Here is a 22,803-nt window from a genome sequence, read left to right as displayed (position 1 = left end):
AGAATTTTTCTCCAGTAAAAAAAGACTTCACAAATGCCCGAACTTATGATTTCTTGATTACAAAGAATCAACATAATATACGGGCTTCCCTGGTGGCTCAGACAGCAAAGCATCCACTTGCAATGCGGGAGACCTGGGTTTGATTCCTGGGTTGCAAAGATCCCCTGGAGGAGGGCATGGCAACCCACTCCAGTATTCTTGCCCAGAGAATCCCCACGGACAGAGGAGCCTGGTGGGCTACACAGCAAAGAGCTGGACATGACTGAGTGACTTAACACAATATAATATACAGATTATATTACCACAGATAAAGATTTTCAAGTGATGAATGATACTGAAAAAAACAGACATTCCTATGGACCTGGACAGTAGTTGAAAAGACAATAGAGAGCATAATAATAACTGCTTTATTAGAAGAAGAAGAAAAAAAAAAACTTTGGGAATGTTACCTTTGAGTGAATACTAATTTTGCACAAATCAGTGCACACTACATACTACATTTTTATATGAGCAAATGACAAGAGATTAAGCCAATATATTTCTTCACACAAATATGAGGGAAGCTCACAGAACCAGTATGGATTCATCCAAGCAGAACATGAAAAGCATGGTGAAGAAAAGCGAAAGTCACTCAGTCATATCCGACTCTTGAATTCTTTAGGCCAGAATACTACAGTGGGTAGCTATTCTCTTATCTTCCCAGCAGATCTTCCTGACCCACGGATTGAACCAGGGTCTCCTGCATTGTAGGCACATTCTTTACCAGCTGAGCCACAAGGGAAGCCCATGACACTAGGAAAAAACATGGTAACTGATTCTAATGATAATCCCAAATCATCAAGAAAAATTTAAGTCTTCATGACCTGATTTTTTATTTTTGTGAAGTCATCCTTTCTCTGTGAACTTCCCTCGTGGCTCAGACAGTAAAGCATCTGTCTGCAATGCAGGAGACCTGGGTTCAATCCCTGGGTCGGGAAGATTCCCTGGAGAAGGAAATGGCAACCCACTCCAGTACTCTTGCCTGGAAAATCCTGTGGATGGCAGAGCCTGGTAGGCTACAGTCCATGGGGTCGCAAAGAGTCAGACACAACTGAGCAACTTCCAAAAAAAATATTTTAAAACGCTGGCTTTTAGGTATCTGGGAATTAGAACCTTTGAGAAATCACTGAATAAGATCAGGCCTCAGAAAGGGTAAATATTACAAAAGAGATTTTTGTGCTGAAACTCTGAAATGAAAGAAAGGATGTTAAAACTGGTTCAGCATCACCTTTCAACAAAGCCAATGGATGGCTTCAGAACATTACTTCCCGGTTTGTAGACTTCCCCATGAACCAACCATTCAAGCCACAGTGGCACTGATAAACTTTTGAGAGACTACTTCCACACTTCTCATGAAAGAAAAAAAAAATTTTTTTTTATTTTAACCAACAGAAGGAAGATACTAGCACATGGAAAAGCCTTATTTTTACTTACCTGATGCCGAGCTCGACTCTGGTCCAGAAGCTGCCGGGACTGAAGTTTTTGCTGTTCTAGTTGTTGCAGGGCAAAATGGAGTTGGTAGCTGCCTGCGGTGGGGTGGTACTTGTGCTGGGGGGCCACCCCTGTAGCCTTGCTATATGCGTTGTTCTCTACCTCTCCCTCCCAGGCAAAGCCACCTGTCTGGAGGCTCCTGAAGAGAAAAGAAAGCAGATTTCTTAGAACGGTTATGTGCATAGTGAAGGCAAGGAGAGAAACACCTCTGTTATTTTTCCTTGATGGAACTGAACATAGTCTGGAATTACAAATCTGATTTACCTACTAAACCGCAGCCCCATGAAGACAAAGGTGGGTGGCTCTGCTTTCCATTCTATTCGCAGCGCTTGTCCTAAGCCTTGGCACGGACTGTTAAATAATTTAAATAGCTATTTTCACTCCTCTTTAAAATGGCAATCCACTCCAGTACTCTTGCCTGGAAAATTCCATGGACAGAGGAGCTTTGTAGACTACAGTCCGTGGGGTCGCAAAGAGTCGGACACGACTGAGCGACTTCACTTCTAATGCCCAAAAGGACCCCCCAAGCGGAGCCTTGAAAGCTTCAAATGCAGGAGGGCAAGTTAAGGCGACAACAGAAGCACAATCATACTAACAGTGACTTCAAAAGCATACGGGTGAATGATACGAGATTCTTGGTTTTCCTTAGCCACCTATTGTGAAGTATCTGCTAATATCTCATATCATGGGACAGCATAACTGGTGCGAGAAGATACATTTTTTTCTTATTCTGAATTCATCTCCTCTGGGTTCCCGGCCACGTTGACATTTAGCTTGCGCACATTTAAGACATTATTGCTAGCTGAAATAAGCCGGCCAGAAACAGACAAATATTGCATGATCTGTCATACAACAGTCAAACTCGTGCAGACAGAAAGTTGAACAGTGGTTGTCTGGGGGTGGGGAGACAGGAATGGGGAAGATACTGTTTAATGCGCATTGTGTTTTAGCTTGCAATGATGACAAAGCTTTGGAGGTGGATGGCAGTGATGGTTGCACAACGCTGTGAAAAAGTGAAAGTGTAAAAGTGTTAGTCGCTCAGTCGTGTCCGACTCTGCTACCCCGTGGATTGTAGTCTGCCAGTCTCCTCCGTCCATGGCGTTCTCCAGGCCAGGATACTGGAGTGGGTTGCCATTTCCTTCTCCAGGGGATCTTCTCGACCCAGGGATCGAAACTGGGTCTCCTGCACTGCAGGCGGACTCTTTACCTGAGCCACCAGGGAAGCACGACATTGCAAATGTACTAAATGAACCGTACACTTAAAAGTAGCAAATTTTATTACATGTATTATTTTATCACAGTTGTTTGTTTTTTTTTAAGGTCTCTATTTATTTTTAGAACAATCTTATTTGTAAATCCTTCCATCTCCTAACACTTTTGGATATTCAACTCTGAACCGTCTTTAACTACCTAGTATTTTTTTTTTCCTTTTCCTTTTAGAATTATAGTGACCAGAAAATTGTACACAGAAGAAACATGAAGAGCCTCATGGTGAACTACCTTATCCCAAAACCTTGGTGAATGGGGCTTAGAGAAATAAACTAGTGCCTAATTCAAGAAACCTATTCATAGTGATTTAAATCATCATGTTATTCTTTCCTTTGTAAATATCCTTTGGTGTTAACGGTCATTCCAGTGGCAGAGATGCAACATCACTGGGGTGAGTTGACGCAGACCTTCCTGAGTCCTGACCTACCGGCCGCCCGGGTATTAACAGTCTGGGTCTTGGTGACCCCAAAAGAGCTGGGGGTGGTGGTGTGGGGAGCAAAGTGGGTTGTCTGCAGAGGCCAGAAGCCCACATTCCTCTCTTGTCGGGGACCTCCTCTCTCACAGCGTGGTCATTCCGGGTCTCTGCTTTGGTTTCCCTGCCCCTCTCAAAGACACTCCAGACAGCTTGTTAAGGGAAAGTCCGTGTAGTGCACTCTGAAGTCCACAGATGGAAGGTTTTCTACTCGAGTAACCTCACCTCTGATAGGTCACATCCCTTGCACACTTCCTCCCACAGTTTGGCTCCCACAGTGCAGTTGCACAATTACACACTTTCGGCTAATCTTCCTGGAGAACAGCACCAGAAAGCTCAGAGCTTACTTATTATTAGCTTTTTTTTTTTTCTTTGACATTTGATCTTCCTGATCCCTCCTCAATTACCTCAAGGTACCAGTTGCTAGACACAATCTTTCCCAGGGAGCTTCTGGAGATGTGGAGAAATGTGGAGACCAATGATGGTGTGTAAATAAAAACTCCAGTATATGGATAAAATGTTAATGTTATTCACAAAGCAAAGTGTTGAGTGGGAGTCAAACAGGAGTTCCAGAGTTCAGAAGGGAGGGGCCAGAGGAAACGACTATCTCTCTTCTGGATAGTAAGAGAAGAGAAAAGCTTACCAACCAAGATACAACAAATAGCGAACGGAACTAAAGGAGCTCTGAGTGGAAGGGCAGGCAATGGAGCAAGGCATCCAGGTACAATGAAAAGCAGGAGCAAGCCAATCCAATGAACACAGGGGAAGAGACATGATACTGCAGGAACTGCCTGCTGAACAACTCTGAGATCTCCATGCCAATTAAGGCAGGAATTTGAATGTAGAGTGAAATTATCACTTAAGATAACTGGACCAAAGGTCAGACAATTCATCAACTGTGATTCTGCTTCCATTCCTGGTCTGCTGGTTACAGAAGGTTCTAGCCACAAGAAGCAGTCCAGACTCAGGGATTCAATACTAAAGGTATATAACGATACAGTTTGTATTTCAGAATTCAGCTTATGGGCTAGCTAAATTGGTTTTATTTTCTAAAAAATGTTTTAGGGTCTTCTCTGGTGGTCCAGTGGCTAAGACTCCGTGCTCCCAAAGTAGGGGCCCAGGGTTCAATCTCTGGTCAGGGAACTAGATCCCACATGCCACAGCTAAGAGTTGGCATGCCACAATTAAGATTCTATACATCACATGAAGATCGAAGATCCTTCATGCCGAAACTAAGACCTGGTGCAGCCAGATAAATAAACAGATAATAAAATATTTTAAAAAATCGGTAACAGCTGGTTATGCCTGGAACCAGTGCTATTACTATTATAAAACTGCTTTAATAACAAATATTCCTAGCAGACACTGACTTTAATGTCTTCTTGTAACCAGAGAGTCTTATTAGGAGATGACCAGGGACAGAGTCTCAGGTGTATGGACATGAAGCAAGGGTCTGTCCTTGTATATGGGGCAGGACAGTAGGTAAGAGAAGATCACATGAGGGCCTTTGCATAAGAGAAGGCTTATCCATCCGAATGCACACACATTGGACAGGCTGCAACAAGATTAACTTTTTTTTTTTTTGGATGGAAAAGGATGAATTTAATTCACCTTTTTATTCTTTTTTTTTTTTTTTTTTTTACTTTATTTTACTTTACAATACTGTATTGGTTTTGCCATACATTGACATGAATCCACCACGGGTGTACATGCATTCCCAAACATGCACCCCCCTCCCACCTCCCTCCCCATAACATCTCTCTGGGTCATCACCGTGCACCAGCCCCAAGCATGCTGTATCCTGCGTCGGACATAGACTGGCGATTCGATTCTTACATGATAGTATACATGTTACAGTGCCATTCTCCCAAATCATCCCACCCTCTCCCTCTCCCTCTGAGTCCAAAAGTCCGTTATACACATCTGTGTCTTTTTGCTGTCTTGCATACAGGGTCGTCATTGCCATCTTTCTAAATTCCATATATATGTGTTAGTATACTGTATTGGTGTTTTTCTTTCTGGCTTACTTCACTCTGTATAATCAACTCCAGTTTCATCCATCTCATCAGAACTGATTCACATGTATTCTTTTTAACAGCTGAGTAATACTCCATTGTGTATATGTACCACAGCTTTCTTATCCATTCATCTGCTGATGGACATCTAGGTTGTTTCCATGTCCTGGCTATTATAAACAGTGCTGCGATGAACATTGGGGTACATGTGTCTCTTTCAACTCTGGTTTCCTTGGTGTGTACGCCCAGCAGTGGGATTGCTGGGTCATAAGGTAGTTCTATTTGCAATTTTTTAAGGAATCTCCACACTGTTCTCCAAAGTGGCTGTACTAGTTTGCATTCCCACCAACAGTGTAGGAGGGTTCCCTTTTCTCCACACCCTCTCCAGCATGTATTGCTTGCAGATTTTTGGATCGCAAACATTCTGACTGGTGTGAAGTGGTACCTCATTGTGGTTTTGATTTGCATTTCTCTAATAATGAGTGATGTTGAGCATCTTTTCATGTGTTTATTAGCCATCCGTATGTCTTCTTTGGAGAAATGTCTATTTAGTTCTTTGGCCCATTTTTTGATTGGGTCGTTTATTTTTCTGGAATTGTGCTGCATAAGTTGCTTGTATATTTTTGAGATTAGTTGTTTGTCAGTTGCTTCATTTGCTATTATTTTCTCCCATTCCGAAGGCTGTCTTTTCACTTTGCTTATATTTTCCTTTGTTGTGCAGAAGCTTTTAATTTTAATTAGACCCCATTTGTTTATTTTTGCTTTTATTTCCAGAATTCTGGGAGGTGGATCATAGAGGATCCTGCTGTGATTTATGTCAGAGAGTGTTTTGCCTATATTCTCCTCTAGGAGTTTTATAGTTTCTGGTCTTACATTTAGATCTTTAATCCATTTTGAGTTTATTTTTGTGTATGGTGTTAGAAAGTGATCTAGTTTCATTCTTTTACAAGTGGTTGACCAGTTTTCCCAGCACCGCTTGTTAAAGAGATTGTCTTTTCTCCAATGTATATTCTTGCCTCCTTTGTCAAAGATAAGGTATCCATATGTGTGTGGATTTATCTCTGGGCTTTCTATTTTGTTCCATTGATCTATATGTCTGTCTTTGTGCCAGTACCATACTGTCTTGATGACTGTGGCTTTGTAGTAGAGCCTGAAGTCAGGCAAGTTGATTCCTCCAGTTCCATTCTTCTTTCTCAAGATTGCTTTGGCTATTCTAGGTTTTTTGTATTTCCATGCTAATCTTGAAATTATTTGTTCTAGTTCTGTGAAAAATATGGCTGGTAGCTTAATAGGGATTGCGTTGAATTTGTAAATTGCTTTGGGTAGTATACTCATTTTCACTATATTGATTCTTCCGATCCATGAACATGGTATATTTCTCCATCTATTAGTGTCCTCTTTGATTTCTTTCACCAGTGTTTTATAGTTTTCTATGTATAGGTCTTTAGTTTCTTTAGGTAGATATATTCCTAAGTATTTTATTCTTTTCATTGCAATGGTGAATGGAATTGTTTCCTTAATTTCTTTTCCTACTTTCTCATTATTAGTGTATAGGAATGCAAGGGATTTCTGTGTGTTGATTTTATATCCTGCAACTTTACTATATTCATTGATTAGCTCTAGTAATTTTCTGGTGGAGTCTTTAGGGTTTTCTATGTAGAGGATCATGTCATCTGCAAACAGTGAAAGTTTTACTTCTTCTTTTCCAATATGGATTCCTTTTATTTCTTTTTCTGCTCTGATTGCTGTGGCCAAAACTTCCAAAACTATGTTGAATAGTAGCGGTGAAAGTGGGCACCCTTGTCTTGTTCCTGACTTTTGGGGAAATGCTTTCAATTTTTCACCATTGAGGATAATGTTTGCTGTGGGTTTGTCATATACAGCTTTTATTATGTTGAGGTATGTTCCTTCTATTCCTGCTTTCTTTTAAAGTGAAGGTTGTTTTTAATCTCATCAATAACAAAAGCACAGTCTCCAGCTCACAAAGAGAAGTTTCTTCAGTAAGTAGAGGTTTTTAGCAAAGAGGAAGGAATTTGTACAGTGCAGCAGTAGATACGTGCACGAGTGCTTAGCGGTGTAAGGCAGTGTGGTAAGGGCCATGAGAAACCTGCTTGCTTTGAATTCCAGTGGGTGTTACTCAGACCTCGGTGTCTCATGGTCAAAGCCCAAGACTTCGGGGTTTGCAATATGCATGTTCTGTCATTGCTGACATGGAGGATGCCAGCTACACTGTCACTCGGATTTGCCCCAAGTGAGATTACATATCTACATAGTCCTTCCATGGCAGCTACGAGTTGCTCAAATACATTTCCTACTTTCATCAAAATTTTGAAATTCCGTTATTCTCTATAAAGTTCAGTTTTTATGTTATTCTTTGCTTAATACTAAAATATTATATACATTCCCTATAAATAACTTCCTTATACTTTCATGTTATTTATAGAGTAGGATAAACAGAATTAAAAGGGTTAGCTGTGAGAATGTTCTGTTGAATATTCGATTCGAATTCAGAGATTCAGAGTGAACTGTGCTGTATTTTGCCCTGACTACCTACGTAGCTAACAGCCAACAATACTGCAGGTTCTCTGTTCTGTTTTACTAGCCTAGTCATTTAGAAGGTTGTCTTTCTTCCTTTCTTTAATATACTGTAGCACGGCAGGACTAAATGTTTTTCACCATCACTGCCCTTCCCGCACCGTGTCCCACCCCTCCAACTTCGGGCCAAAAGGGCTGTATCTTTCCCACTGGTTTAATATCTGTTTCATCAAATGGATGCTGGTTGTTGGGAACTCGGAGGAAACTGGTAAAATACACAAGTCTTTAGCAAAGCAAAATCTCCTGAGCAGGCTGTTGCCCTCTTCATAAAGATATGCCTTCAGTGTCACGATTTCCCAAGAATAATATGATGTCTCAAAAGAGTATATAGGGTAGCGATGAACTGGAGGAACCCGACAGTTGTACAAACAGTGTGATTCCGCAGTCCATTTCCCCAGTTCCTTCCAACCCATCCAAGCAAAACCTGAGCAACCATGTACAAGGACGCCTCTGCCCTCTTGAGGGTGTTGGCAAGTGTGTTTTCATCTGTCCTGAGAATGGGGGTGTGGGATTACTGACATTTAATAGGTAGAGGTGCTAAATGCCCAAAACTATCAGGAAGAGTCAGCCCTGTGCTGGGAAACTATGCCACTGATGCTTCTAATGAGAAACAATGTAAAGACTGAAGGAGGTGCTTTTTGGAAAGAATCTTACTATTTCTTCACAAGAGTATCTACCCACTTCCATGACACTATACCCACTACAGACAGTGGAATGTCTATCTATGGAATGTACAGATATTCAAGAACAGCAGAGGCTCCATTCTCTTTGCCTATAAATTTTTAATCTCAAACAAAGTAGTCATGACACACAGTAAGTGCTGGAAAGGTGCTGCAAATGCCAAAAATCCTACGAATGAGGGAAGAGCTCCCAAAAGCTGTCCAAAGCAGTGCTGGCCAGGGACTTCCCTAGTGGTCCAGTGACTACGACTCTGCACTCCCAATGCTGGGGGCCCAGGTTCAATCCTTGATCAGGGAAATAGATCCCACATACTGCAACTAAGAGTTCACATGCTCCAACTAAAGATCCTATGTGTCGCAACTAAGACTGGTGCCGCCAAACAAGTGAATATATTAAAATGAATAATTAGAAAACAAAGCCGTGCTGGACAGGATAAGGATGCTACATGATCAGAGAGGCATTACAAATAGTGCTGGGGAACCCCCTTGGCCATGGGGGTTATTTTCAAGGGCAAAATTGGTGTGATTCTGCATGGAATGTTGTGCATTCCATTCCTGATCCTTCCCAGGGCAGCTGAGGTTGGGTCATATTCACAAAGATCAAATGGATAAGAAGAGAACAGACAGGGCACACTACTCCAGCTTTTATTACATTCAGCTTCTCTATGCTTTATTATTCTTAAACTTTCATCTGTAAAATAGGGATATGATAATAGTACCTATCAACATTTCATAGGGTTATCATGCAGATTAAAGAGCTAACACAAGTGAAAGTATAGGCACACAGGAAGAGTTACAAAAATATATCACCACCATAACTACTACCATTATAATTATTCTTCTCCCTCCTAAACAATTCCATTTCCCTGCTGCCCTATAGTTCTTTGAAGTATTATAGTATATAGAAACATAGATTTGATCATTTTCCACCAGAGGATTCTGTGTTACAAAGTTAGCACCATCTAGTTATGAATATTCATTGTGAGGTCAAATGTGGTCCAAGTTATTAATACTAAAAAGGAAAGCCTTGATGTACAGTGAATCCAAAGGGTTATTATAATTGTATTGCAATTCCTTATGTTGAGGACTGAGACAAGTTACTTGGGGAGGGCTGGATCCATCATCTCCTCTTCAATCCACTAAACAGTGAAGGTGGGAGACTTGCCTGGTGGTCCAGTGCTAGGACTGCATGCTCCTGATGCAGCGGGCCTGGGTTCAATCCCTCGTCAGGGAACTGGATCCCACATGTTACAAAACTAAAACCCGGTGCAGCCCATAAAGAAATAAAAATACTTAAAAAAAAAATAGTGAAGGGAGCACCTATATAATCTACCCTGTCAGGTAGTCAGTTTTTTGCTCAAACCTACTTTTCAATCCTACATCAAAGCCAAACATCTCAGAGACTGAACGTGTGATCTATAAGCACCCATAAGTCTACCTTCCTCCACTCTTCACTGGTGATCTCAAACAGAGGACTTTCTGTTTATACTGCCTGTTTCTGACCTAACATTCTCCCCAGTTTTCTAACATCGTTTCCACCCCTATAAATATAATGGCTTCCTTTTTCTATTCTAGACAGTGGTCAAGGGAGAGCAAGAGTTAACTGGAGAGGCCTCTAGGGCTCCTTAAAACTCCCCACGGGGAGTCCTACCCTCCACTTTCAGAAATAATGAAATAGCTCTCTATTTTATTATAGCTCCTACATTCAGGATATATCTTGGATATAACCTCTCTTGAAAATAAACAAAAGGTAAAAAAAAACAGAAAACATTTTAAAGTTTCTGATGGACTTCTGCTTCTGAGCAAATAGAAGGTCCCTTGTACCTTAACAAAAATAATAAGCTGAATACACTGCCAAATTATACTTATTTCAAAACCAAAAGAATGTTGAGGAACAAAATGCTAAATGAATATAACCACAGGAAGTGACAAGCTCTTTGATTTTAGCCAGGATGGTCCCTGGGACAAGGAGGAATGGAAAGTGTCAAAGATGGGGCCTAAGGCTCTACCAGCTCAATTTCTGACAAGTTTGTAACGCCTGCACGTCGCATGTTATTTTAGAAGCCCTAGCCACAGAACGAGTCTGTACCCACCCATCAACTCTTCCATCAACTTCATGGGGGCACAGAAGGCTTGGCAGGGGTGGCGGTGTGTGCAAGGACTGATTAAAGTCCCTTTCAGATGGATATTATTCTTTGACCTTGACCAAAACTCAAAAAGTAGTATCGTCTAAAAGTTAGTAATGTAAAATCCGAGACCAAATCAATGAGCTTTTCATACTCTGTTGATCTATCTAGCATTTTGAATGGATTTTTTACCCATACAAGATTTTTGTAATATACAGCATTAATCTTTAGAAATACTGGTTCACTGAGCTATGCAGACCTTCCAAATGTAGACATATTTCATCACACAATATTAAAAAACTGTATCTGTTAGTATCTATCACTCCAATCTCACCAAAAAAGTTTTTAAGTATTAGGAAAGTGTCATATTCATAGTGGTCAATATCAGTTTTTCAGAATTCTTTGCACAAAAAGATCTTACTGGTGATCCCCATTCTGCCCCCCAAACCAGCCAGAGGTGAAACAAATCTAAAGTTACAACAAAGTCCAGACCCAGCTTAATTATCAAATTAGCTAACCCCTTCTTCCTCTGCCTCCTTTCCATACACTGGAAACCTAAGAAAAAGATGAGCATATTTTTTTGGGGGGGTGAGGCGTAAATATTATTTACTTACACCTATGGTTTTACCTAAAATGTCCAGCATACAACTAACAATTATAAAAGGCATGTAGAAGCAAGAAAACATGACCCGTGAGAGGAAAGTCAGTAGAAGGACGCAGACAGCTGGTACAGATGCTGGAGGTAGCAGACGTGGACGCCAAAGTAACAGTTATAAACACACAAGAGTACTGGGCAAAAGATGGGCAACACCTATGAACAGATGGAGGATTTCAAAAGAGAGATGAAATCTATAAAACAAAGAACTGAACAAGAATCCTAGAAATGAAAAAAATATGAAATCAGAGATGAGGAGTGCATTTGGAACGCTTAACAGCAGACTGGACACAGTAGAATATCTAATGTGTACAAAATTGAAATCCCAGTAGTTGAGGATGGAAGATGGGACAGGAGAAATATTTAAAGAGATTAGGGCTGGGAATTTCCAAAACTGATGGTAGACATTAACCTACAGACCTAAGAAGTTCAAAAAACCCCCAAGCAGCACACGTACAAAGAAGCCCATACCCAGGCAGATCATAGTCAAATGGCTGAAACAAATCTTAAAAGCAGCCAATGTGGCGAGGTGCTTGGTGGTAGTAGTATTTTTACATATAAGGGAACAACAATGCAAATGAGTTGATGATTTATTAAAAAATGACAGCCAGAAATGTTATCTTTAAAGTGCTGAAAGGGAAACAAAAACTACAAAGTGCCAACCTAGACTTAAACATTTATATAACACCTTCAATCAATTCAATCTATTTGATAATTATGGAAAACTATACCCAATAACTTTAGAATGTGTGTTCAAGTACATGCGGAACATACATAAGACAGTCTAAATGCTGGGTCATAAACAAACCTGAATAAAAATGAAAAGATCCAAATCACATAAAGTATACTCTAACCAGAATGCTGTTAAATTAAGAATCAATTAGCAAAAAGATATCTAGAAAATTCCCAAATATTTGGAAATTAAATAGCATACTTTAAATAACCTATAGATCAAAGAAGAAATCACAAGAGAAACTAGAAAATGTATCGAACTGAACAGTAATGAAAACACAACCAAACAAAATTTGAATTGCAGTGAAGAGTCCTTAGATAGAAACATATAGCATTAATACTATACTGATTTTACACATTAATGTGTAATGCAAAATCAATGTCCTAAGCCGCCACTTTAAGAAGCTAGAAAAATAAAGCAAGTTAAACACAAAGTAAAAGAATAAAAAATAAAATAATAAGAGAAGCAGCTAATAAAGTAATTAAACAAGGAAGCCATTAGACTGAGGTGGCATTAATGCCTTGGCAGTCAACGTAAGCAAACCAAAATCTACCCCGGAGTCAACGCACTGACATTTGAGAAAATGCATTTAAGAACAACCAATCACAAACAGCCAAGTAGTCTTTTCCAAGTAAGGCAACCACTTAAGCTACAGCCAAATAATTTGCTTACTCTGTTTAAGAGTCTGCTCTGTTAAAAAAAAAAAAAAGCTTTCCCATTAGTCTCTGCCAGTGGAGCACTCCAAACCAATTTCAATTTGAGTGAAAGTATGCTAGTAGCTCAGTCGTGTCTGACTCTTCGCGACCCCATGGACTGCAGCCCGCCAGGCTCCTCTGTCCATGAGGTTCTCCAGGCAAGAGTACTGGAGTGGACTGCCATGCCTTTCTCCAGGGCATCTTCCCAACCCAGAGATCAAACCGAGGTCTCCTGCATTCTAGGCAGATTCTTCACCATCTGAGCCACCAGGGAAGTCCACTTAGTTTGGTGCTACCCAATTAAATTCAATGTTCGTTCAAATGAACTCTTTGAAAATTTATTAATAACGTACTTCAGTTAACCTTTTAATACAATGAAATAGAAAATGGGTAAATAGGAAATACCAACAAAATCAAAAGATGCCTATATGAAAAGAATTGAAAATTGATATTCAAGCAAAGTAATCATAAGGGAAAAATACATACATTATTAATATCAGGAATGAAGAAGGGGAACATCATAGAGAGAATATAGATATCAAAATATAAGATGATATTATGAACAACTCTGTCAAATATTCAACAACTTGAGATAAACTGAAAAAATCCTTGGAAAGAAATCCTTTTTGAAAGGGACATGATGAGAGAAAATCTAAATATATAAATTTGCCTTGTAGTCAAAAACCTTAACAAAGAAAACTTCAAGTCAAGATGGATTCAATGAATTCTATCAAACATTTAAAGAAATAATTTCAGTCTTTCACAAAATCTTTCAGTGAAGACAAGGGAAACCTTTCCAACACATTTTATGATGTTAACCTCTCTCTGATACAAAAAAAAAACTTGACAAAAACATGAAAAGAAAATTACAGACCTATACGCCTGAACACACACACACAAAATTTTAATAAACTATTAGCAATTATAATCAATCTATCTGTCTCATATATAGGATATATATTATGATCAAGTAGTATTTATCACAAGAGTGATTTAAGGTTAAAAAAATCAATCATAATTTATCACATTAAGAAAACAAAGAAGAAAAATCATATGGGAAGATGTCAAATGCACCGGACAAAATTTACTTACGTCTATTCATGACAGAAACGCTCCATAAACTAGGAACAGAAAGAAAGTTGCTCAATCGAATAAAGGATGTTTATGAAAAGCCTATGGCTAACATGAGACTTATTGGTGAAGCACTAAGCATTTTTTCTCCAAGATCAGGAATAAAGGAAAAACGTTTGTTCTCAAAATTAGAATATAAGACCCAGTCAGTGTCATAAGAAAAAATAAAAATGCCATTATTTATAGATATATTTCCTTACACTGAAAACTCTACAACTTTTAATGAAAACACTGCACTGGAAAAACTAATAAATGGAGCAAAGCAGCAGAAATTAAGGTCCATTCAGTTCAGTCGCTCAGTTTTGCGACCCCATGAACCGCAGCACGCCAGGCCTCCCTGTCCATCACCAACTCCCGAAGTCCACCCAAACCCATGTCCATTGAGTCGGTGATGCCATCCAGCCATCTCATCCTCTGTCTTCTCCTTCTCCTCCTGCCCTCAATCTTTCAAGCATCAGTGTCTTTTCAAGTGAGTCAACTCTTCGCATCAAATGGCCAAAGTACTGGAGTTTCAGCTTCAAAATCAGTCCTTCCAATGAACACCCAAGACTGATCTCCTTTAGGATGGACTGGCTAGATCTCCTTGCAGTCCAAGGGACTCGCAAAAGTCTTCTCCATCACCACAGTTCAAAAGCATCAATTCTTTGGCATTCAGCTTTCTTTATAGTCTAACTATATATATATATAAGGTCCATTAACAAAATACAAAATGGTGCTGCTGCTGCTAAGTCGCTTCAATCGTGTCTGACTCTGTGCGACCCCATAGACAGCAGCCCACCAGGCTCCCCCGTCCTTGGGATTCTCAAGGCAAGAACACTGAAGTAGGTTGCCATTTCCTTCTCCAATGCATGAAAGTAAAAAGTGAAAGTCGCTCAGTCGTGTCCGACTCTTCGCGACCCCATGGACTGCAGCCCACCAGGCTCCTCCATCCATAGGATTTTCCAGGCAAGAGTACTGGAGTGGGGTGCCATCGCCTTCTCCGATTTTTATATGCTAGTCATACACAATTGAAATTTCAGTGTAATTATTACTTGAAAACGAAACTTTAAAAGGCAATATAATTTACAAATTCATAAAAATATACCAAATATCTCAAAATAAAGATACTGAAAAATATATAAGGTATATACATTGATTTTTATGAACATTAATGAGAAATCTTACATAAAACCTAAGTAAATATAAAGATATCCCATATTCTTGACTGATTGGAAGATTCAACATTGATAATATGTTTATTCTGGATTACAGACATTAGTTTTTCTCAGTTCACAATTTCCATCTAGAAATTTGTCTTGAAATTTTCTTTTATTCATTAAAGCCTACTTTTCTTTATACCCTTGTTCATAGTTATAAGGGCCATTTTAAAATCTTTGTCTGTTAAGTCTGTCATTGGAGGCTTCTAAGGACTGCGGTTGGAAAGAGTTGGACACAACTGAGAGTGCACGCATACAAAGAAAGAAAAGGGAATCACTTAAGATCAGGACTGATTCATGAAAAAATCAGTCATGCTAGACTAACCTCAACATTCAAGAAACTAAGACCATGGCATCTGGTCCCATTACTACAAGGTGAAGAGATGGGGAAACAATGCAAACAGGGACAGACTTTATTTTCTTGTGCTCCCAAATCACTGCAGATGGTGACTGCAGCCATGAAATCAAAAGATGCTTGCTCCTTGGAAGAAAAGCTATGACAAACCTAGACAGCATATTAAAAAGCAGAGACATTACTTTGCCGACAAAGTCCCTGTAGTCAAAGGTATGGTTTTTCCAGTAGTCATGTGTGGATGTGAGAGTTGGACTATAAAGAAAGCTGAGAATTGAAGAACTGATGCTTTTGAACTGTGGTGTTGGAGAAGACTCTTGAGAGTCCCTTGAACTGCAAGGAGATCCAGCCAGTCAATCCTGAAGAAAATCAATCCTGAATATTCATTGGAAGGACTGATTCTGAAGCTGAAAGTTCCAATGTTCTGGCCACCTGATAGGAAGAGTTGTCTCAGAAAAGACTTTGATGTTAGCAAAGATTGAAGGCAGCAGGAGAAGAGGACAGCAGAGGACGAGATGCTGGATGGCATCACCGACTCAAAGCACGTGAGTTTAAGAAAGCTCTTGAGGATGGTAAAGGACAGCGAAGCCTGGCATGCTGCAGTCCAGGGGGTTGCAAAGAGTCGGACACATCTAAGTGACTAACAGTTTCTTCTCAGTTTCCAGGGAAGATGAGCAAGTGGAGGGAAGTCAGGAATGGCAGAACTGTGGAATAGGTGGCGTTTCCAGAGAGGCTCAAAGCATTGGAGGAGCAGCCCTGGACGGCGAGTCAAGGGGAGCCCGCCAACACGACACTGAGTGAGAACAGGTGCTTCAGCCCCTGCAGGGCCACAGAGACTGGTGAGAAGCTCTAAAGAAGTGAGAGACACGTAAGGACAGTGACAGTAATGGTGGTGAGTAGCTGAAAGGCAGAAAAAGTCACGGGCTCCGGAAGCTTGCACCGGAAGATATACTATGAAATTAAAAGTTACATACAGTCACGAGGTCAGCGATAATTAAGTTTAGCACTAAAATGACATAGTGTAAGTCTCCAAGAAAAAGTCTGCTTACAAAAGGCTTCCATTGAATGACTGAGAGCTATTTTCATTAGTGAAAGAATAAAAGTCAAATTGCGTGCAGATATCAATTTAATAAATACAGAAACTGTCTAGTAAGTCTTAAGGCTTGTTAGTAACTGCTGACTAGGAACAGTAACAGCTGGCCACATGAAATTTGTGCCTCAAATTACTTAAGTGGAATGAATTAAGAGATTGTATATTCACGGTGACAGGTGCCTTACTTGGAGAATTTTTGTTTTGGAAAATTATTTTAAAAGGTCTCTAAGAATGCAAGTGCTGAAGGCTAAAAGTTTATTTTTTTACCTTTGAGTTTGCTCCCTAAGATAAGACTAAACATTTTTTTTTTCCTCCTGTTTTGCATCTATGGAGTTATACTGAGATGGTTCTTTTGTAGAAAGAGCTGAAGTACAATAAAGGCAGTATGAGAGGTACAGAAAAGCTCAGAAACTGTCTGGAAGAACTATGCGAACTTTTGATGACCTATATGCTAGGTCAAAAAGCACAGAACTATATGAAATTATAAATGCAGGCTGATCTTCCTGCTTGAGAACAGGATGAAAAGCTTAAAAACCTTTAAATATTTTGTTTATTTGAGAGGATGAAAGGCTCTTGGGAAAGGATTAAAGAAATAATCCAAGAAAGAAGGCAAGAAGAAATAAAAGGCTTTGGATGCTGGAAAGGAATCAAAAACCAATGCAAGAGCTGGGTGGTGAGAGAATTCTAGAGGGAGAGCAGAGTCCTTGTGCCCCTGGATCCGCCCCCTAGTTCCTCAAGTGGATGACCCTCAGGACAGGCGCAGCACAGCTTGGTGAGCAAGAGTTGGGCTCCTGAACAAGACTGCTAGGTTCATATCCTGGTGCTACCACTTAAAGCAACAGGCTCAACATCTCTCCGGGCCTTGGTTTCCCTGGCTGTGAAATGGGAGTAAAACTCAATTTCACCTCTCACAGGACTGGTTCAAGAATTAAATGTAATAATCTGTCTAAAAGCATTGCACAAATGTCTGGCACACACAATAAATGCTCAATAAATGTGAGCTGCTGTTATTAACATTCTTCCTGTGGAAAATCAACCCAAACCTTTGCGAAAACAAGCAATCAGGATGCTAAGGTGTGAGCGATTCTACTACTTCTCAGAAGGAAGAGGAGCAAAGAAGTATTTGTAATTTCCTTACTGAGTACTGTGTCCACGTGGCTTAACCTGGGTGATAAACGGGGGAGTCAACCTATGGATCTGAAAAAAGAAGGACTCAGGAGTCACTCAGTGCATGCGAGCTGGGCCTCCCCAGCTACAGACAGCCGCTGCGTGGCAGCCCCCACCTGAGGTCGCTTCCTCATGATGGAGACCTTGCTGCTCCAAACCAAGCCAGTGGGAGAATGCTCTGACCACAGGCAGGGTGCCGCCCCTGCAGGGAAGTGGGTGTTTACTAATAATGCCGTTAAGGGAGGACAGCTGTTCAGGCACTGACGAATGATGGAGATTATCACCACTCTCCTTCCCCTTCCCCACTTCTGTTAATAAAAGCCTAAGTTATCAGCACTGGCTATATATAGTACCTTTTGCAAAAGCATTTTTTTTTTTAAGGAGCAAAACAATATACTCACAAATGTCATAAACCTGAAAAACACAAAAAGCAAAAAACAAGTCACCTATCTGCACTCCAACAACCAAAGATGGCTACTATAAACATTTCGTCAACATCCTGATATACATAATTTCTCTGTATTTCCCCACACAGAATGAGTGTAGTATCTGCTTCATAATCTGCTCTTTCAATTTGGCAATAGGTTGTGAAAAACTTCCTACATGATAGTTCTGGCTTTGGCAGTTCTTATTCAATGGTTAACTTCTATTATACTTAAAGTCAATTTAAACCCTTCAGCCTTCTTCACTTGAATTTCTGAAACCATGTGCAGCTTTATGTTTTTTGTTATTAAATTCCATGAATTAAACTCATCATTCTAACCTGTTTAAATCATTGTGAATTCTGATCCTGATCCAAAGTATTCAGTATCCCACTGTATTTCATGTCATCTGAAAGTAAGTTTAGTATGTCTTCTAGATATATAAATGCCTAGTAGGCACCTAAATAAACATGAATGGACAAATTAATTCATTAATTAATAATGGTGGCCTAGTGAGCCAATCACAGAGACTTGGATCTCTGTCTTCAGAGACTTGGTTCTCAAACTAATTTGCTGTTTGGGTATAGCTGCTTATTTAGTTACCACGGATTTCTAATGATAGTATTATCATGCTCACATTTCTCTTTTGTGCTCACAAGATTTCATTATGCCTTGTTGAAATCCAGTTATGGTAATTCTTTTTTTTTTTTTTTGTCTCCTTCTCTTTCTCAAATAATTCCATCATGAAGGAAAATAAGGTTAGTCTAGCATGACTTATTTTTTTCATGAATCAACAATGCTAGACTTCAGTGATTTCCTTTTCCTTCTTTTCATGCGTGTATGCTCAGTTCTGTCAGATTCTTTGCAACCCCTTGGACTGTAGCCCGCCACACTTCTCTGTCCATGGAATTTTCCAGGCAAGAATACTGGAGTGGGCTGTCACTTCCTCCTCCAGGGGATCTTCCCAACCCAAGGATCGAACCTGATCCTCCTGCATTTCCTGCACTGGCAGGTGGATTCTTTACTGCTGAGCCACCTGGGAAGCCTCTTTCCTTCTTTAAGGGCTGCCAAATCACTGGCTGGCCTGAAACTGACATCTCAGTTGCCAGTTTATATATTCAGCATCTAATTTATTTCTATCTCTTCCCTTCTGTTCCCAGAGTATGAGCTCTTTCATTGCACATGAAATAATATGCTGAATCATAATCACAGGACTAGAACTGTAAATTACAAATTAGTAATCATAAGAACTGCTCCTCTTTGGACATAGTAATTCAATTATTAAGTAGAGAAAATAAGATCAGTTCAATAGCTTGACCCTTGTGAGTTTCATTTTCTTTGAGGAATAAAGGATTTGGATAGGATAAGATGTGCCCTGAAAAGAAGATAAGGGTTACTCATATCAATTAAATACCAATTGACACCCTAAAAATATATCTATCACCTATTGCTTACTATGGGCTTCCCTGATAGCTCAATTGGTAAAGAATCTGCCTGCAATGCAGGAGACCCCGGTTCAATTCCTGGGTCAGGAGGATATACTGGAGAAGGGAAAGGCTACCCACTCCAGTATTCTAGCCTAGAGAATTCTATTGACTGTGTAGTCCAAGGGGTTGCAAAGAGTTGCACTGTTTACTACACATGCTGAAAGTGGAAGCAAGACAACATATTAACATAAGGTGGCTAAAAATCAATCAGAAGAGAAGAAAAAACAGCAAGACTCAAGGAGATTAAGAACATGAGCAGGATCCAAGTAAGATACATGCTTTGAAATACAGAATTACAAGCAATTGAGCAGGGAGGTTTCTGATCATTCATTCAATAAGCAGATATATAGAAAAGGAAGAGCAAACAGTAGTGATGTCTGAAAAATGTCTAGGGGGGTTATTCTGGCTAACTTTAACTCTGGTTTTATTAATACTGTGTGACCATGACATACATGTGGGAAGAAGTATCCGGTCAAAAAGCTAAGAGCTGATATTCCTGCCCTTTTAAAGTACAGTGAGATCCCAGCCAGCTGGACTTGACAATGGATTTAGAATGTGAACCAGACTTCTGCTGTCTCCACACTCGTACCACTCCATGATTGATGGAATGATCCCCAGGAGGAGGAAATTAGGACAACGTTGGATTTCTCAGTACATCTGGCAGAAAATCTGGGGGCAAGTTTTACGGAACACAAGACTGGATATAAAACCAACCCTTTTAAAAGGTTAAGTTCACAGCACTGTTCTAGAAGACAACTTAGAATTCTGGGAGTCAGCCGGTTATGTAGATGGTGACTCCTTAGTCCTGTATCTGTTACCAGTCTGGATCTGCAAAGACAGATGGACCCTTAGCCTGATTAACAAGAAATGTCTTTGATCCAGCTCTTTACTTTGGCATAACCAGCATACCACATGAAGCCTGAAAAACGGAGCTGTGAACTAAAAAAGAAGTGAGCAAAGGATGACCTTTAAGAAAGCCAAAAGAGAACTCCCTGACACCAGTTCATTCAACAAGGAAGACTGAACCCAGCTCAGAAGGATTTTTTATCAAATAAAGGGAAAAGTCTGATGCCTTTGTGACAATACAGGTACACACGAGCACAGCTGGCCCTTGTAAACTGGACCACCATCACCTAGCTTTCCCAGCCTGCAGAGACAAGCCAGGAAAAGTCTTCAAAGTGAAAGCTAATGTGCAGATTGTCTAGGGCAACTGACACGCCAATTTCCAAGAATTTCTACATTGAATTGTAGCTGGGTTCAAACCTAGTGCACACAAACAGCTTACAAAGTGTCACACATTTAGAATTCCTGCCCCATCACATCAGTTAGGGCTCCTTTCATTTCTCCTCTTTTCCCTGGGAAGCAAAACAGCAGGCGGCTTGGAACAGTCACGTCCACAGTTTTTCTGGCTTCAGTAACCTGTCTCTGCCCCCTTTCTCAATTGGCCAAGGGAAACGGGAGACGGTTCCAGAACTCCACCTTCCTTCCTTCCTTTCCTCTTCTTTTTCATCATCCTGTTTTTTTTTTAACCTTCTCTACCTGTTCTTTTCCTTTCTTTATAAATAATGATATTTTTATAAAATAGGGAGAATGCTGGGGAAATCACAAGGAAGGAGATTTTCTTTTCAAGCCATAGGGCCAAAGAGGGGAAAAGAAAATGTGTGTAACAGTCAAGACTTCTTACTGCAGTGTGTGTGTGTGTGTGTGTGTGTGTGTGTGTGTGTGTGTACACTGCATCTAAGAGCTCATTCTCAAGCCACCTACCAAACTATGGAAACAACCCTTCATTGTAATAGGAATTCATCAAGTCCATGGCAAGGCTACAACAGCACCTGCTTCTGTTGTGTCACGACAAGTAACTGAAATTTGCTGTCCTCAAGATTTACTGGGGGGGTTTCGTTCAAGGTTACCGCTGCCATGAAACGCAGGCACCTACCTCCAGTAAGATCAAATCATTAAAACTCACTATCCTAGTCCTCAGCTGCTTACACTGAATACTAATTTCTTACCAGCCCCATGGGAGGCAGCAATAGCATACAATAGTGGTTCTCAAAGTGTGGTCCCTGGACCAACAGCACAGCATTATCTGGGAACTTGTTCAAAGCGAAAACAGCAGCACCTCACCCCAGGCCGACTGGAATCAGAAACTCTGAGGCTGGGCCCAGCAATCCCTGTTTTAACAAGCCATTCAAGGGATTCTGGCCCAGTGGTTAAGAGCACAGACTCTGCTGCCATTTGTTGGGGTTTGAATCCTGACTGCCAGTCACCAAGGTGTCATTTAGGCCAAGTCACTTAATTGTTCTGTGCTTGGTCTCCATCTGTAAGATGGAAACGATAACGACTTATCTCACAGAGGATCTGTGAGCACTAAATCAGCTACTATGTGTGATGCTCTGAGAACAGCTGCTGGCACAGGATAAATGAGTTAAAGCACATAGAGCATTTAGGGCCTGGCAATTCATAAGCAATACAAGTTACCATTAGCTACTCTTATTTCTTGTATATCATCTTATTGTTGACATTCACTGGGATGTAACCTGAACTTCTCACAAATCAACAGGCAGGCAATATTCCTATATGGTAAATTGCATCCTCTTGTTATAGAGAAGCTAATCACTTGTAGTATGAAAATGATAAAACCAGGAATACAGAATTCGTATTTTAGGGGTGAATCAAAACTCTTTAGAACTCAAATTCCAGACATTACATTTGCTGATGAAGAAATGTATGATTCACTTCTGTGTCTGTCTATGGCCAGATTCCCCACACACTGAGTCCATAAATGGTCTGGAGGCTAAAAGGGACATGTTTCTTTATCTCTACTTCTTCTCTACATCCTCTTCATGATACTATGTTTTTTCCCCTCTGCATTTGACCTTAGCCAAAAGTCCAAGAAGTGATGGTTCTCTTCCATAATACTGTAGCTGTTAAACATGTGTTGGTTAAACCATAGCTAAAATGGCAAATCACATTTATAAGATGAGTCGAGCAGCACCTGTGTGATCAGGCCATTGTGAGAAACCAAGAAGACCAAAAAAATCTACAACTTCCGTCCCCTAGAGTCACGCCATTGCCCTTGTATGAATTACCCACCATTACAACCAGCCATGTTAATCTGTCCCAGCCACTGGTTCTAATCTGTGACAGAAATTAAGTTATATCCAGAAGAATAAGCATACAAAGGA

At 40.2% G+C, this 22,803-nt stretch overlaps 1 protein-coding gene across 36 annotated transcripts in view; it reads right to left on the bottom strand.

Moving 5' to 3' along the window:
• Window positions 1-22,803, bottom strand: part of TTLL5 (tubulin tyrosine ligase like 5) — a 313,391-nt gene that overhangs the window by 98,694 nt on the left and 191,894 nt on the right. For all 36 annotated transcript variants that reach the window (XM_069597094.1, XM_069597088.1, XM_069597100.1 and 33 more), the window contains one exon: window positions 1,474-1,669. In XM_069597094.1, coding sequence (XP_069453195.1) covers window positions 1,474-1,669 — 196 coding nt within the window. The remainder of the gene's footprint in view (window positions 1-1,473; window positions 1,670-22,803) is intronic.

This window comes from Ovis canadensis, chromosome 7, assembly GCF_042477335.2.
Source record: "Ovis canadensis isolate MfBH-ARS-UI-01 breed Bighorn chromosome 7, ARS-UI_OviCan_v2, whole genome shotgun sequence".
Lineage (NCBI taxonomy): Eukaryota > Metazoa > Chordata > Mammalia > Artiodactyla > Bovidae > Ovis > Ovis canadensis.
The sequence above is the reverse complement of the archived record's forward strand: the minus strand, read 5'-3'. Positions and strand labels throughout refer to the sequence as shown.